This window comes from Haliaeetus leucocephalus, unplaced genomic scaffold (assembly GCF_000737465.1).
Source record: "Haliaeetus leucocephalus isolate CR32 unplaced genomic scaffold, Haliaeetus_leucocephalus-4.0 Scaffold626, whole genome shotgun sequence".
Taxonomy (NCBI): Eukaryota; Metazoa; Chordata; class Aves; order Accipitriformes; family Accipitridae; genus Haliaeetus; species Haliaeetus leucocephalus.
Genome location: NW_010973062.1, coordinates 2,061,260 through 2,079,493, shown reverse-complemented (window position 1 = coordinate 2,079,493; position 18,234 = coordinate 2,061,260). Strand labels below are relative to the sequence as shown.

Genomic DNA, 18,234 nt, shown 5'->3' with positions numbered 1-18,234 from the left:
AGAGAGGGTTTTTTTCACAGAAGCTATCTTTAGCACTAAGTGAGGATCACCTACCTACGTTCCTTTTACAGTCAGTGAAGACAGACGTCCCCACAAACCAATCTGATTCTGGCTACATCTGAACTGCAGGACTTCGTTGCTTCTGGCACCAGGTACACATCCTGGCAAATTCTTCACTGCATGCCAGGAGGAGACTGAAACATTACTGCTCCTTTCCTCAACACACATCTCTGCTTCATTTGGAGGGGAAAAACCCAGGAGGCCTCAAGAGGTACCACACTCTCCGAAGTGTGCTTCAATGTCCCAAAGACTGCCAGTCAGAGACCTGGAGCTAGTGAGCAGTCTACAGAGAATTTGGAATGATCTCCTCTGAATGGCTCTTTCAAAGGTTGGATCTTTTTTCCAGTTGACAAAGAGAAAACATAGGAAATTCGTCGTCTTTACCTATTAGCCTTTGTGAAGACTCTCATCCCACCAAAGATGTCTGTTGCAGTGGCACAGTTCAGAGGTTTTAATCCATTTTAACAAAGGCTAAAAACCTCTCTTCATACAGCATTCTTCTGCAAAGGTCCTAAATAGGCATGTTATTATTTTAGATGGCAAATAAAATATTGAAACACTGCTGTTGTGTTAGCAAAACATGGTAAGTACAGGCATAAACAAGGCTGTGAATTCAAGTGAATCAAACTTCTCATTTCAAATGTAGCAAGTTTCTGTCACTTTCAGACTGACTACTATCCAAGGCAATATAAATAAAATGGGGATTTCCACAAAAAACAGACTACACTCTACAGAAAATACATTTACATTGTGCTTATGAGAAACTTCTGCATAACCAAGATGCGTATTCTTGCAGATAACTTTGCATGTAAATGTGAACTAAAAATATGCTTTTATTATATCACAAACATTTAAAAATGTATTTTAAAAAAGATACATAGCACAACACCCCAGTTTGACCACACTGGAAATATTGTAAAAGCTTGCCTGTTGAAAGGTATGAGAAATATCAGTTCACAGACACCGCACGTATGTGAAATATTAAGTATGACCAATAGAAGGGCTCAGAACTAGCTAGATTACGTCATTGTTTCCTGCCTGTGAAAAGGAGCTATTTTAGCTAAGTGAAGCTGAGCAGAGAAGAGGAAGTCTAAACCTTCTACAGATTTGGGGCTATGAAAGGAGCATCTCTGAAGCAACTTTGCAGTGCACAAAAGGTGAGTAACAATCCATTATGCTATGCTAACAAAGTAACTTGGATGTTTATGTATGTTGCCAAGACAGACTTCTTTCTTCAGAAGCTGAACACAGGCATTAATTCTAGAACTAATGAAAAGATATTTAATTCTTTAATGCACTTTCAAAGTATGAGCATTCTATAAATAACATTTAAAGCAAAATGACTGCATCTGTAGAAGCATAGTACCATAAATACTGTTGTTTAGGATTTTAACAATAAATTTAAAGATATGCAGTAACTAAAAGCATTAGTAAGTACGTTATCACTAAAGGAAAAATGTTTGTTTTCATTAAACTAAAACCAGGAGAAGATCTTGTTGCTTGGTCTCTCTGTGCTTCACTGAAAACCATGTCCTCCTCAGGAAAATGTGAGCAAATGTAAAGGACAGCCAAAGGAAAAAAAAGGGGATGGGGAACAGGGATACACACACAATCCTTTAAACGGAGTCACTGTTGCCTAACTCATAATACGAATATGGAGGAAGAGATTTAATTCTTTTGTTTTGTTCTGAAAATCTTTGTTCTCATACACAGCACCTAGATGGGCTTCACAATTCACATTAGATATTCAGGACCTCAGCTACCATTAAAAAATTAAAACAGATTGGTAAAACACATGGACCAGCATCAGAGTAATCATTCAGAATTAACACAGACAGACATCCAGAAACTGGTGACTCCAGGGGCTTTTCAGCAAGCGCTTTAATCAATACCAGTAAGTAAGTGTTCCCATTACAAAGAATGGCAACTAGGGCAAAACCATCCACTCGGAGGCACCCAGAGATCTACTTGGGCTGACCTGGGAGACATCAACCTGAACTCCATGCAGACAAGTACTGATGAAAAAGCAGAACATCTGTATTCCTGTATAAATGCAGATAGGTAACTACATACTTTTAAAAAATCTCATTATTTCATACCTAAATAAATGTTAAATTTTAGATTCTTAAAAATTAAATTTAGGAGAAGTACCTAATTATAACACTGACATGCATTTAAACCCAGAAAGTTTGAAAACAGTGTCTTCAACAACTAAACAACCCCCCCCCCCCCTTTTTTGTTACAGTAGGTCCATTCTTTGATACATCTCAAAATTGGCACAAGCTTGAAATAAACAGTAAATAAGGGATGGAACCACAGGTTTTCCTGATAGAAGCTCATGCCAGATTCAGCTTCCTCTCTTCTCATCAACATCAGCCTGCTGGTTCTTTTGGAAACAGGACCTGACCAGAAACATAGTCACTGAAAGCCCAAAAGAGAGAAGAGCAAAACCAAAACCAAAATCCATACTGTTTATTAACATTCATCTATAAAAAGTGAATTCTTCTACCTATCCTATACATTACTACTCAATTCACCTGCTAAATCAGTCAGGATCTTGAGATAGGTAGTCATGCACCATGTCATACACAACCACTATCAAGAGAGAAAAAAAAACAGAACAAAAGAGAAAAAAACACTTAAAATGTGCAGGGGCTGGGGCGGGGGGGTTGTTAAGCAATATTTGGACAATTTTATGCAACAGTAATGAAAGTGGGACAGTATGCCAGAAAATCTCTCAACTGTGCTACAAGCATGGGCTACAAAAATTTTCTTTCAAGCATATGCCATCCACCTTTCAATAAGGTCTGCTATCACTCCATAATTTTTTTTTATTTTTAGTGTTCTTCACACAATGAGGTAATTTAGAAGGAATTCAGACAGATGCCCTCCAAACCTCTTTTTTGTCAGTATTATACGCATAGCTTTTCCCATACAGAACGTGAATTCTGTTACATCTGATCAGAAAACACCTTTTTGTTTTGTACAGCTAAAAAAACCTATCTTTGAGACAGTATGCATTATTTTTTTTATATATCTGTAAACTGGAGAATTGTAAGAAAATCAGAAGTCCAAACTTAATATTTCAAGGCAGAAACTAACCTGAAGAAACATTTAATAGGTCATACTTAAGTTAGTTACTCCATGGATACTCTTCTTGAAAGCAGCTGATATTTGCCAGTGTAGGACCAGGATGCTAGACTAATAAACAGTGGTTCAATCCCCTGTGTATTCCTATACCACTGAAAAAAGTACCCGGTTACATTACGGTGAACACATAAACCAGATGAGCAGTAACAATAAGCTTTTTTTTCATGCATTCTCCACTTTTGGAGATAAAACACACAGGAACTATGCACTCTTCTGCTCTTGAGAGCAGTTTTGGTGCCTAACTTATTCTGTAGAAGTTACTTGGCTGCCTGTCACAAGAGAGAAGACCAGACAACCAACTAACTCCTTCCTCCTCCTCTTCATAAAGCTGCCACAGGGCTGGGTAAAAGGCCAAACAAGAGGAACCCTCCCATGCAAAGTCATGAAACTGTGACCACAGCAAGAGCCAGGAAAGCAGGGGGATGCGGGTTAACCAAAACACCCATGCAAACACCAGGTAAGGTCCGCCATCCCCAAATGGCTGCCCAGTAAACCAGGCGATAATCTCTTTCAGCTCTCATCACCTGAGTCTGCGTAACGAGATTTCAGATGTCCAACCCCTGTGACCAAGAAGCAGAGAGAAGCAACACAACCATGCTCTGCACAGCAGGCTACCAGTCAGCAACTTCCCCCCCAACAAATACTGTTCACATAGAGCCTGGCTGGAGACTGCGCTGCTTCCATCTTTTTTACTTTTTAAACAGGAAGTATATCAATCCATTCATCTCATTCAGAAGCTATTAAGATAGCTTTTTAGTGTCTTTTATGAGCAACAGCACGCACCTATTCTTTTGGGAGCTAAGTAGTTCCTACACAGATAAAATGCAAAGTCAGTATTTCACTTTTCATATCCAAATGTCACTACATGCCATGCTCACTTATTTCTTTTCAAACTAGTCTTAGTCATTACTTTTTCAGCAGGGACAACTTGAAGAAATATTTTCTTTAGAAAATAGCTCTCTTGCCTCAATTACAGCCGTTTCAATCTAACTATCCACTACTGAAGCGCACACAGAGCAGCTGGTCAATCTTGACTTTTTGATTCCTTATATTAGAAATCTCTTAAGTAATTAAAAATATTTAATTAAAACTAGCTTATAAATACTATTTCTCACAAGTCTGACAGTACATGTACTTCCTTCAGAGCACAATTATGTATTTGTAGTCAGAAAAAGCAACAAATCTAGCACATTTTCACAACTAAAAAATACAATATCATCACTAAGCCCCATCCTACAACAATCATCTTGTTTGTTTTTAAAGAAAGCTTTTATCCGACTGAGAATAACTTTTCATATTTTATTTATTTATAGGGTATTTATGGAGTGCAAAAACTATTCCTAAGTTCAATTAAAATATGATGCCTGGAAGTCACCACCCTGAAGAATACAGGATTGCATCACTGGTCTTCTACAGCTTTGTGTTCACAGTGGGATTGTTAGTGAATGCCACTGCACTATGGGTTTTCAGCTGCACTACCAAGAAGAGAACAACTATAACTGTATATATGATGAATGTGGCATTACTTGACATAATTTTTATATTTTCCTTGCCTTTTCGGATAATCTACCACGGGAAAGAAACATGGCCTTTCGGAGATACATTCTGTCGCATTATCAGTGCTTTCACTATATTTTACCCAGCCATTGCTCTTTGGTTGCTCAGTTTTATAAGTGTAGACAGATTTATGGCTATTGTCCAGCCCAAACATGTCAAAGAACTAAAAAATACAAAAAAAGCTGTGCTGGCTTGCACTGGAATCTGGGTAATGACCCTTGCAACAACATCCCCACTGCTGTTTTTACAATCTGATCCAGACAAAGCCTCGAATTTCACCACCTGCACGAAAATGCTTGATATCATCCATTTAAAGGAAGTAAATACATTGAACTTTTCTCGCTTGATTTTTTTCTTTTTGATTCCTTTGTTTATCATGATAGGGTGTTACCTAGTCATTATTTACAACTTTATCCGCGGCAAGACTTCCAAACTGAAGCCTAAGGCCAAGGAGAGATCCATAAGAATTATAGTGACTCTGATTGCTCAAGTACTTGTCTGCTTTGTACCCTTCCACATTTGCTTCGCCTTCCTGATGCTGCAAGATGAAGATACAACTTACAATCCCTGGGCAGCCTTTACCACCTTTCTCATGAATCTCAGTACATGCTTGGATGTTATACTGTACTATATTGTTTCTAAACAATTTCAGGCGAGAGTCATCAGTGTAATCCTTTATCGCAATTACCTTCGAAGTGTGCGCAGGAAAAGTTTTCGAACTGGAAGTGTAAGATCACTCAATAATATGAACAGTGAAATGATATAAAAAGAGAAAAAAATGTCAGGGGATTTTTATAATGTAAACAAGTGATTCTTTTTCTGAATTCTAGCATTATGCCTACACTGAAGAATGGTCTATAACCAGAAGTAACAGATAAATTTGTTGCACTGCAAATATGAGAGAAGCAGAATAATAACTGCACCTCTTTAAATTTGCTCAACAGCTTTTGTAAACCTGAAATGAACTAGAACTTAGTACTGGTGTTAAACTTGCCAAAGCTTTTGTCATCTCAAAAGATTGTGAATATTGTCAGATACGAAAAAGTGACTATTAGTATAATAAAGCAGACAACACTGAAGAATTATGATGCAACATATATATTGATTTTTTATATCTGCACAAACAAATGCTCCTGAAACTACTGTATATTCCACAGTTCTAAAATTAGCTTCATTCTCTCAAGATCAATGTCAGCACGACTTAAATAGAAAGCATATGTAGGTAACATTTATATTTCATTCAACTAAAAACTTCTTTGATGCCAATTTCTTTGTAACTGACAACATTCTGCAGCCATAGATAAAAATACCATCAAAAGGTATAATAGTCAAACTGTTTATTAGTTCCCTGTGGGTATGATGTGCACATTTATTACACCCTACTCTTGCACACAGTATCTTTTTACACAGATGAAAATACTGAATTTGTCCAGACACACTAGCAGCCTATGTCCCAGCAACAAACTTCAAGGTAGTAAACGTGATGAGTAACTGCAGTACTACTCAAGCTTTCAAGTCCTTTTGAATACTCACACACTACAAAAAATATATCTTTATAATGTCAAACACACACTATTTCCTCCTTATTAAATCAGTTGTTAGCTACTTTCAAGGGACACACTAAAAAGGCAGAAATAAAAAAAGCCTAATATGGTGTTTAATATTAAAAATCTCACTCCAAGAGCTTTTATTATTACCTGAGAGTGTGCGACACATGAAAATTCTAGTCTGTATGAGGCTGATCTCACCTGTCAGAAGCTTAACCACAAAGGCTCTGCAAGCTCTACAGTTCTACTGTAACACGAACATCTCTTACTAAGTGCAGAAATCTCAAATATACGTCATGCAAACCTGAACCACTAAATATCTTAAGGCTTTAAGAACTTCAGATGCAAGCACTAAATGGAATAACATGCTCTAGCAGTAAATTTTTGAAACACAAACATACAAAATAACAGTATGAAATGCATATAACTGCATATGCATTTAAAAGTGAACATGAAGATATGAATTACAGTTGTGCTGTCTTTGTGATTTAAGAAAGAAATCAGCACCAACGTGATTTCAGTTTTCAGATTCACTGAAATGAACAAAACAAAATATGGCAATAATTTGTGCACTGCAAGCCGTATTTCAATCATGCTGACAGTGGAAATGCGACTAACAGAATGGAAAGTAATCAATATATGGATAAATTATAAATTAATTAACCACAGATCACAACTAGGAAATGAATGTTTGAAAATATAATAGTTGTGCCAAGAACCTTTACACTGTATCTCAAGATTAAATTTAGTTTAAAGGGTTAAATGAAGAAAGTTTTTTTTAAATTAAAATCTACACAAAATAATCCTTTGAAACTGCATCTAAAATAACCAATCCATTAGGAGCTACTTACAAACCAGAAGGCAAGCTGTTGATGGTGATGCCAAATATATACTGAGCGATTTCTACAAGGAGAAGATCAAACAAAGCTGAGAGCATCCAAGCACCCAGTAAAAAGGACTGGAAAGAAAAAGTTTGATTTTAATTAATTCAACAGTTTAAAAATAAGGTTTTAATGCATCTCTAAATAAAAGAAAAAACAAGAAAACCACTATACTAGTTCAATTAAGACAAATAAAATCTTTAGCACAACATAATTCCAGATCTACACATCTAGATACTGAAGAATGGTTAGATTTGTTACCAAAATTAATTCTATGGGTCTGATAACTTTCAACTGACACAGCTGCAAACTTTAATTAGAATAATCTATTGACTACAAGATATTATCAATATAAATTTAGATTTATGGAAACCAAACTCTCTCTAAAACCCTTTAACATATATCTCCATACAAAATGTCAGTAATAAAACTGCTATATTAATCCAAGACTACAAGATTCTACACAGTGTAGAAAACAGTTTGTTTACAAAAAAAAGTAACTGGAACTTACTGAAAATTTTCTGCTGCCGTATCTTCTTTCAAATATTCTAAAGTTGTAAATGAGCAGACTGCTGCAGAATGTGTCTTTCAGATCAAGACATATTGTTCTCCCACATACAAGTCTCCAAATCTAGGAGGTTAAAGATTGTCATGTTAAGTCTCTCTTCCTTCAAGGAAATTCTTTACAGAATTTGTGCTCAGAGTGAAAATAAAATACTAAAGTCAGATAACAGAAATGCAGTACATTTAAGGAGGGAAGTAAAGAGAGTAGAATGTTATGGAGAGTTCAAGAAGTCTGTTTAAAAATAAAATATTTTCAGGGAAGAGGTCTACCTGTTATAATAAATCGACAATTAAAATGAAGTCAAATACATTTTTATGTCCCTAGTTCACATTTACAAATAAAAATGGAAATCACAACCCTAGTGAATTGTAGAATTACAGAAAAAAAATATTTTTGAAGTGACCTCCAGATACCAACTAGTCCAGTGTACTGCTCTAAGCAGGTCTAATCAGATCGGCCATTCTCAGCCAGTGTTCGGCCACCCCCATGGTTTAAAAAACTAAATCAAATCCCTACATCTAGGCAGAATTTCCCATGTTCTACCTTGTGTCCACTACCTCTTGCACCACCTCAGTGCATCTCCAAGCAGAGTCTGGCTCCAGCTTCTCTATAGCTTCTGATCAGGTACTTGTAGACAGCAACAAGGTGTCTCCTCTTTGCCTTCTCTTCTTGAGGCTGGATAGACCCAGTTCTCTCAGCCTCTCCTTGTGTGTCATGTGCTCCAACCCTCTGACTGTCTTGGCAGACCTGCTCCACCGTGTTCATATCTTTCTCGTACCGAGGATCCCAGAACTGGGCACTAGTGAGACCACATCTAGAGCACCGTGTCAACTACAGGAGCAGAGTCACTTGCCTTGACCTACTGGCCACACTCTCACTAATACAGTCCAGAAGATGGCTGGCCACCTTGGCTGCAAGAGCGCACTGTTGCCTTCTGTCATCCACCAAGATCCACAGGTCCTTCTCTGCAGAGCTACTTCCCAAGCACTCACCCCCACCAGCCTGCAGCGTTGCAGCCTGGGGTTATTCCATCCCAGAAGCAGGATTTTCCAATTCACCAAGTTCCCATCAGCCCATTTCTTGGGCTTGCCAAGGTCTCTCTGAATAGCAGCCCTGCCTTCCAATATATTCCCACCAATGTTCAATCACCCACAAACTTGCTTAGAGTGCACTTCATCCCATCATCCAGGTCACTAATGAAGACACTAAATAGTACTGGTCCCAGTACTGATCTCCGAGGGGCCCTCCCCTAATTAATACCTGCCTAGTGGACTTTGCACTAATGACCATAACTCCACTGAGAGTCCAGCCAATTTTCCACCCATCTTCTTGTCCGGTTACTCGGTACATACCTCACCAATTTGTCTTCAAGGACACAACGGGAGACTGGGTTAAAGGCCCTGCCAAAGTCAAGGTATGCAAAATCCACTCACTCCCCCTTGTCCGCAGCACCACTTGCCTCATCGAAGAAAGCAACCAGTTGGTCAGGCATGCTTTCAAAGAATCATAGAATGGTTGAGGTAGGAAGGGACCTCTGCAGACCATCTAGTCCAACACCCTCACTCAAAACAAAGTCAACTAGAGCAGGATGTTAACTGACCATGTCCACTCTGGTTTTGACTATCCCCAAGGAGGGAGACTACACAACTTCTGTGGGGATACTGTTCCTCTGTTCCATCAGTCTTACAGTAAAAAACCTTTTTCTTTAAATGGAATTTCTTTGTCTTTCAGTTTGTGCCCATTGCCTCTTGTCTTTCACTGTGCCTGGCTCCTATACCTTCCCATCAGGTATTTACACACACTGGTGAGATCCACCCTGAGTCTTCTCTTCTCCAGGCTAAACAATCCCAGCTCTCTCAGTCTCTCCTCATATGCCAAATGCTCCAGCCCCTGACCATACCGGTGGCCCTCTCCGCTGGACTCTCTGCAGTATGTCAAGGTCTATCTTGTACTCCAGGGCCCAGCATAAGGGACAGCACTCCAGATGTGGTCTCATCGAGGCCGAGAGGAAGGATTGCCCCACCAGCCCTGCTTGTGAGGCTCCTCCTAATGCAGCCCAGGATGCTGCTGGCCTTTTTAGCCACAACACTGCATTGCTAGCTCATGTTCAACTTGGTCTCCAGTAGGACCCCCAGGGCCTTTTCTGTAAAACTGATTTCCAGCTGGTCAGCCCCCAACTTGTACAGGTGCATGGGGTTACTACTCTCCAGGGGCAGGACTTTGCAGTTGCCTTTGCTAAACTTCATGAGGTTCCTGCTGATCCTTTTCTCCCGTGGCAGCAGAACTGTCTGGTGTATCAACTACTCATCCAAGTTTTAAATCATCTACAGGCTTGTTGAGAGCATACTCAGTCCTGCTGTCTAGGTTATAAACGAAGACACTAAACAGTATTGGCCCCCATATTCATCCCTGGTGTACACCACTAATGACTGGCCTCCAGCTGGACTTTGTGCCACTGATCACAACCCTGTGAGCCCATCAGTTCAGCCAGGTTTCAGTCCACTGCTCATTTATCTCATCTGTACTTCATCAGTTTGTCTAAGGATGTTATGGGAGACAGTGTAAAAAAGCTATACTAAGGTCAAAATAAACAACATCCACTTCTCTGCCCTCACCCACCAAGACAGTAATCTACCTCTTCACAGAAGGCTGTCAGGTTAGTCAAGATTTCCACTTCATAAATCTGTGCTGACTACCCCCAATCACTTTATTGTTCTTTGGGTGTCTGAAAATGATTTCTAGGAGGACTTGTTTCATGTGGATCTCTGGGAAGGTCATGATGCTGACTGGCCTGTAGTTTCCCAATCTCCTTTCTTGCCCTTCCTGAAGATAAGAATGACATCTGCTTTCTTCCAGTCCTCAGGAACCTTCATAGACTGCAATGACCTTTCAGAGATAATCCAGAGTGGCCTCACAATGACACGAGCCAATTCTTTCAAGACTAATGGGTATATACCATCAGGTCCCATGGACTTGCATATGTCCAGTTAGTTTAAATATTCCCTAGCCTGAGTGCCCTTCACCAAGTTTAAGCCTTTGTTGCTCCAGACTTCTGCGCTGATCTCAGCAGCCTGGGACTGCTGAAACCAAGTCTTACTAGTAAAAAAACAAGGCAATGCAAGCACTGAATACCTTGGCCTTTTCCATGTCTTCTGTCTCCAGGTCCCCATTCCCATGCAGCAGCAGGCCCACATTTTCCTTAGTCTTCCTTTTGCTGATATTCCTGTAGAAGTCCTTCTTGTCCTTCGCGTCCTTTCCCAGATTCAGCTACAGCTGGGCTTTGGTTTGCATGCTCAGACAGTGTCTCCATATTCCTCTCAGGTCACCTGACCTGCTTCCACCTCTTGTGTGTTTCATCTTTATGTCTGAGTTTAGTCAGGAGCTCCTCATTCATCCATGCAGGCCTCCTGACGCCTTTGCTTGACTTCCTGCACACTAGATGAGCCATTCTTGAGCTTGGAGGACACGATCCTTGATAACCAACCAGATCTGCTGGTACACTCTTTTTTCTGGAACTGTATCTCATAGGAGTCTTCCAAGCAGATCCCTGAACAGGCCAAAGTCCACTCTTCTGAAGTCCAGAGTTGCAATCCCGCAATTTGCCTTGCCCCTCCTCTCAGGTCCCTGAACTTCACCATCTCATGGTCACTGCAACCAAGGCTACCCCCAATCTTCACATGCCCAACAAGTTCTTCCTCCTTGTTTGTAAGTATGAAGTCCAGACACAACTTCTCTCCTTGTGAGCTCCTCCATCATCTGTGTTAGGAAGTTGCTATCAACGCACTCCAGAAACCTCCTGGACTGCTTGTGCTCTGCTGTGTTGCCCTCCCAGCACATATTAGGATGGTTAAAGGCCTCCATGAGGACCAGGGCCTGAAATCATGAGGCTTCTTCCAGGTATCTGAAGAAGGCCTCATCTACTTCTTCATGATCAGGTGGTTCGTAGCAAACACCACCACCAAAGCTGGCTGTGCTGGTCTGCCCTCTAATCTTGACCCATAAAGACTCAACTGCCTCACGTCCCAAGACAAAGCTCTGTGTAGTTCTCTGCTGCTCTTTCACAAAAAGAGCAATTCCCCTCCTCGCCTGTCCTTCCTAAAGAGCTTGTATCTGTCTGTTGCAGCACTCCTATCATGTGAGCTAACCCACCACATCTCCATGACCCCAATGAGATCGTAGCCCTGTAATGGCATATGACCTTTAATTCCTCTTATTTGTTCCCTATAAAGCATGCATTAGCATACAAACATCTCAGAGAGGCACCAAGTCACACTGATTTCCCAGAAAACATGTGGGAGTGTTCCACATAATGCTGTCCCACAGGCACTTCCCTATTTATGTGTATACACGTGTAGGCCCTTTTCAGTCTTGTTTTGCTGATTACAAGATCCCTTCTGTTCACACCACCCTGTACCCTTTGCTGGCTAACCCAGTCCACTGCCTCCTCACTTGACTGCAGGTTGTCATCTCCTCCCTGTGTTGTTCCTGTCTTAAAAGTTCCTCCTCACCAGGCTGGCCTGCCTGTTAGCAAAGATGCTTTTGTCCCACTTGGTCAGGTGGATCCCATCTCTTCCAAGTAGTTCTCAATCCTCAGAGAGGGTTGCATGGGCACAAAACCCAAAATCCTGTTGCCAACACCACCTGTGCAACCAATTGTGACCCACAGAATCTGTCTACCTCACCTTGGTTGGCTGCTCCCAGTCACCTTTGTGTCCTGCATGTTTTGAGAAATGGCTTCTAAAAAGATTTGCCCCACGACCTTCCTAGGGATGAAGGTAAGGCTGACTGGCCTGATGTTATCTGAATCCTCCTTTCCGCCCTTCCCGAAGACGGGTGTGACATTTGCCTTTCTCCAGTCATCGGGTACCTCCACCAAGTGCCATGACCTTTCAAAGATGCTAGAGAAAGGTCTCACATTTCCAGCACCTTTGGCACCCTCAGAGGTAACCCATCTGGGTCTCTTTAATTTACATGTGTCATTTTTCTCAATGGTGGATACTGGTGCACTCTCACAGACTCTGCTAGGAGGCTTAGGGACCTTGGAGGCCGGAGGGCAAAACACACTAGTACAAACTAATAAACACATCTGCCTGAATACCTCATCCTTTTGCATATTTCTTATCACTAGGTCCCCTGCCACAATGAGGACCGGGCACACACTCTCCTTAAGCCTTTCTTTTGCTGCAGATGTACTTACAGAAACCTTCCTTGCTGCCCATCATCTCCCTCGCTAGTTTCCAGCTCAGCTTTGGCTCCCTGCTCCCTTTCCTAAGCCACAGCCTGCTGGGCATTTTCCCTTCTGCGGAAGTTCAAGTGCCAACACACTGCCTGAGCTTTATATTTCTCAAGGTCTTAAGGCCTCAACCAATGCGTCTGCCTCTAACTTCCCCAGCATACCAAAGGACTGAACAAGAAGAAAGAAGTGGGACCTCACCATTCTAGCTGTCCCATGTCAACATGCCCAACATTAAAACCTAGCATGAGTACCACCCTTCCTGAAGTCGAAACTGGCTGTGACCTTGTAGCTGAACATTTCATGATACACATTAACTGAACAGCCCTCACATAGACTATGGAAGTCTTCTAAGCCTAATTGCTCTTTACTTTAGTCAGCTTAAAAAACGCATAGGTCTAATGTAATCAAGATCTTCATTTTACACACTGCATCTTCACTGCTTTTTGAGGGTCCCCTTTATGGAGACAAAGATCTTTTAGTTTTGGGCAGTACACATTTTGCCTTCCAAATCAAATGTACTCTTCTTCAGCTGCATGCTTTATTTCCTATGCTCTCTACCAGCTTTAACAAGTGTTAATGTCCAATATCTGAAATGTCTGTTCAGCCCCTGAAAAAATTCCATTCCATTAAACTCATCCCTGCAGACGAATTTATTCTAAACAAATTTTCTTTGAAGCGTTCTCCTTTGAATATTAGCATCGGACAAGAGTTAAATGATCTGCTCTCCTTGATCTCAGAGGTACACAATTATATATATATAGCTTACTCCAAAGGCTATGACAATAAATGAAACAACAATTTCGGGAAAGAAAAAAAAAAACCCAAACCCACAAATTCCCCAAAGCACCACAATAAAAGTATCATAGCTTCTACAGATACCTGTGAATGTTTATGCTTAAGACACAGTAAACATGGTTTCTTTGAATAAAACACAGCTACTACTGTTTTTCAGCAGATCAAACAAATGAAAAGAGACAACTCTTCTAAACACAAACTGCAAAACAAACAAATAACCCAACAAACCCCAAACCCACAAAATTTCCATTTAAAACTTCAATAGTTTCTCAGAGTTTCTCCCCCCCCTCTGCAAACACTTGGTTGTAATATTTTTAAAAGGCAGATGTTAATTTACGTGTTTTTGCTGCACAGCATTAACAAGACACTTGGAAAATATGAGCAGTGCTCTTGCAGAGTTGTAATCTACCTTATTACAACAAAGCTCTCGTTCTTGACAAGAAAGACCACAGAAAGTGCACCAACAACTATCACTAGCTAGGTCTAACAACCTTTTAAGGCTTGCAGGCTACAGCTGACATTCTTGAAGACATTAAGTTGACTACATACTTTTTTTTGATGTAACTGTAAAACATGTGGGCTAAGATAATTACAGAGGCCTTTGCTGACCCTTCTCTGTTGAGAGAAACTCCCCCATCACTCGGAATCTTCAAATTAGAAGCAGCAGTTCTATTCAACAGGCAAATTTTAGTTTCCCACAACTAACTAGAACAGAAGTTACAGAGTGAAAGTTATGGCCTCTTTGTTAAAATAAGTCATATACAATCGGAGTACCCAACCACAATAGCCCTCTTCAGCCTCAAAACCTAAGCACAATAAGATATTGATATTCATATCAAAATACTTCTATTATTACACGGGTTAAATCACACTTCATTCACAGCAAGTATCCAAATGCCAGTGGCTGAAAGGAAAAATTATACAAACCCAATCATTTCCCAGACAAAAGAAAGAAGTGAAAAGCTATGTTGATCGTTTCAGATCAGCTTTTCTCACTTTTTCCAAAAGTGGCATACTGCGGTGACATAAAAAAAGGCAAGAACAAGCTGGTCTACAACAGTGAACAAAGGGAAAGAACCAGAGGAGAAACAGACTGTGGGGGAGGGGGGCGGGGGGAGGAATCGCATAGAAGAGTGTAGTTTGCAGTCTCTTTCCACACAAAATGAACTCTTACCTGAAAATCCTCTTTTATAGCTTGTAGGTTATATGCAAAGAACTTCTGATAATGTTGGAAGAGCAGCGTCAATAGAATCGAGATGGCACTTGGGACTAGTAACAGACTCTTTGACAAAGGTGCTTTATCTTAAAGACAAAAAACAAACAAACAAAAGCCATTTCAGAGAAAAGTCATTTAAATTACTTGAGAAATGTCATTTGAAAAGTGACATATTTAAACAGGGGATGGAAAACATAATACCAGTGGCACCACATTGACTTTTTATCTCAACAACTTCCCAAATTCTCAACAACTTGCAAATAGATAGGAAAAACGCACCAACCAAAGGAAGTCTTTAGAGATATTAATGACAGTTAAATATTAATCAGACATTTTGTTTTCAACAGTCTCTCATGAAATTAATTGTTTGGCTATAATTAAACCAAACTCTCTGCACCTATAGAGGTCATGCCTTCCTATGCAGCCCTCCTAAGGCTCAATCATGTTTCAGGAAATAAAACAATCACTCTTTTTTGCTAGCAAGATATACATGCACATCTAGTTAAAACAAATAGCTTTGTTTCCTTTGTGTTAGGGATTACGATTAGCTTTTTTTCTAGAGGCTATGAAGCAGGAACCACCTGAATAAATTGACTTTCTCTTCACCACACTTGGATCCACTGTTCAAGGAAACATAACTACGTTAATTTACACAACATTCATCTCCCTTCCATTCAATTATTACAATTATTAATAAAGAAATTAATAAAATCAGGACATTTGTGAAACAAGAACTTCTTTCCCCCAGTAGCATGACTTTCAGAGAGGACACTCAGAAGAAAACAAGCAGAGAACAGAGAAATCTGCAGTACACGTTTACTAAAAACCGCCAAGTGGAGTATCCAGCAGGAGTATACCCAGCAATTCATCCTAAGCTGTTGGTGTAGTTGATGCAACGAAACACAAACTCTTACCCAACAATTCAAGCAAATACAGAAACTCTGAAGTACTATTTCATCTATGACTTTTCTCCTTTTCACACATGCAACCTGAATCACATTTACTTCCGTCCCAAACATCCCAGTTATAGCACAGAATCTGATTTTTCAGACAGCTGCTTTTTTCCAGGGTATTATGAAATCTGTAGCTCTGTTGTCATTGTTCTTGGATAACAAAAGAAGCAATAAGACTACTTTAAAAATACTAATGGGAAGAAATGAGCAGAAGCACAGGAAGAACAAAACTGCATTAAAAAAGTTTAATACAGGAAACATTTAGTACTTGTCTAGATAAACTGACTACCATGAATGATTCCATCAACATCTGCTGCACAGCAGAAGAGCAAACTGCTATAAAAGGAAGATGGTAATAGGCACCAAAGCCAAGATTTTAATCATGGCACAATCCCACTGCCATCAAAAATATGGTTCTTACTACATAATTTAAGCATGATCCTCATTCAAGTTCTAACTGATGACATCAAGAACAATTTTGATGGGCCTTGTTAGCTGTTCTCAGCTCACACCACCTTGCAGTCTGCAGTCTTCTGATGTTCACCATGTGAAGAAAACATCTCTTCCTACATGTATCGTAACGTAAACCTGTACTTAAAACTCTTCTTTCAGTCCACGACCATATCTTTGAGTTCATTATTTACAGATTCACTTTCCTTACTCCATTTAAGCAATTAATGCCTTGAAGAACTATCCTTCTCTAAAAATTAGACAGTGACTTGGATTGACACAGGTTAACATTACTCTGCTAACCATAAGCTCTACTTTTATAATTAGATTTTTTATGTGAGACACATCAGGAGGGCAGAAAGCCTTGAATTTTTTTAATGCAAGAAAACTATCCACCTTTCAATTTAGTATCTTTCTTTGGATTTCTTTGCTCTCCAAAAATAAGATCTGTAGTCTTTAGACACCCATTTTTTAAATTACTCATCCCCCTGATTTAGTTGGACGCTTCAAAAGAGTCTAAAGCCATCAGAGTACTGTAGAACACTGGGGGAAAAAAGACGCTAGAGCTGCCTGAAAGTTACTGTGCACACAATGCACACACATATTCACTTGACACCTCAGGCAATGCTCCCTTAGTTAACCTAACTTAGTTAACATTTCTTGATGTGAAAAGGTCAGTTTTATAACTAGGATACAAGAGATATTTGAAAGCACAGTCTAAATCAGAACAATAGTAGTAGTCACAACAGTAGACATTTCTGAACCAAAGTTTCATAAAACTGGTCATTTTACTATCAAATACATTTACATTATTTCATGAGTTTAAATAAATTTTTAGAAGAACTCATTAATCCTATAATACTTTTCACATAAGGATCACATTACCATAAAAAACATGGCAAGCAAATAACTAGATTTCCCACCATGACTATATATTTCTATATAGGTTTAATATTTATATTTAGATTTTACTGTAATTTTCGTATCATTAGATCATTTTTACATTACAGGTAATACACACTTGAAATACTTTATCCTATCAAGTTCATTCCTAATTTGAATACATTCAAAAATAACCAACAGAACCTTATCTGTTTTCTCCAGAAGTGTGAACAAATATTTTTATTATGAGCCTCCTTCCAGCTTAGACACTTTAAACCTTGTTATAGAGGAAAAGTACTTATTTTTAAGCATGTCATTGAGTAAAAAAGCACAGAAGTAACTAACCCATTAATGTGACAGTCACCCACAGGGAACACCACATGAGTAACGGAAACTCCTACTCTCAAGCTTATAAAAATGTTGTCATGTCAGTAAAGTTTCTTCTTGTCCAGTAAACTTGAGAAAGATAAACTCCTCCAGATAAATAATGCATCTCCTGAAACGTTTTTTCCAAGTGTTTCACTGTACAATGTAGTAGTTTGCTTTACCACTCAACAGCATATAGATCCTTATCAAGGACTGCTGTGAGGTCACCAGTGAAGGAACAACCCTCCCACTGCTGTGGAATGTCTCAACCAGTAAGACCAAAAATGACTAACGATCCCAGATACTGCACAATCAGGCATTCTGACACCCATTCTGACATTTATTTAGAATGTAAAGGCAAAATTTAGAAAGCAAAATTAATTCTAGTCGAATGGATTTGCAACCATGTGCAGGATGGAAACAGGTTCTACCAACCTACCAAGATACCAGTACCTACTGGTAGCACCAGTGTAAATGTGCACAAGGAGGAGAAAAGCACAGTGCCTCTATACCACATAAAGAAAGCAGAATGAAAGGATAAACTCTTATTTTGACCCTGAAGAGTTAAAATACATC

At 39.6% G+C, this 18,234-nt stretch overlaps 2 protein-coding genes across 2 annotated transcripts in view; one reads left to right on the top strand and one right to left on the bottom strand.

Moving 5' to 3' along the window:
• The window catches only part of UBAC2 (UBA domain containing 2), a 102,679-nt gene that overhangs the window by 76,308 nt on the left and 8,137 nt on the right, over positions 1–18,234 (bottom strand). The window contains exons 2-4 of the mRNA XM_010578297.1: positions 14,966–15,093; positions 7,707–7,826; positions 7,166–7,272 (exon numbers count right to left, since the gene is read on the bottom strand). Of these exons, the coding sequence (XP_010576599.1) occupies positions 7,166–7,272; positions 7,707–7,826; positions 14,966–15,093 (355 nt within the window). The remainder of the gene's footprint in view (positions 1–7,165; positions 7,273–7,706; positions 7,827–14,965; positions 15,094–18,234) is intronic.
• On the top strand, positions 1,145–5,533 carry GPR18 (G protein-coupled receptor 18). The gene is made up of 2 exons (XM_010578296.1): positions 1,145–1,217; positions 4,524–5,533. Exon 2 carries the CDS (start codon positions 4,568–4,570, stop codon positions 5,531–5,533), a length of 966 nt encoding a protein of 321 aa, XP_010576598.1. The 5' UTR covers positions 1,145–1,217; positions 4,524–4,567.

Excerpts from the sequence above, each read along its gene's own strand:
- GPR18 (XM_010578296.1), top strand. The coding sequence starts at position 4,568 with ATGATGCCTGGAAGTCACCACCCTGAAGAATACAGGATTGCATCACTG.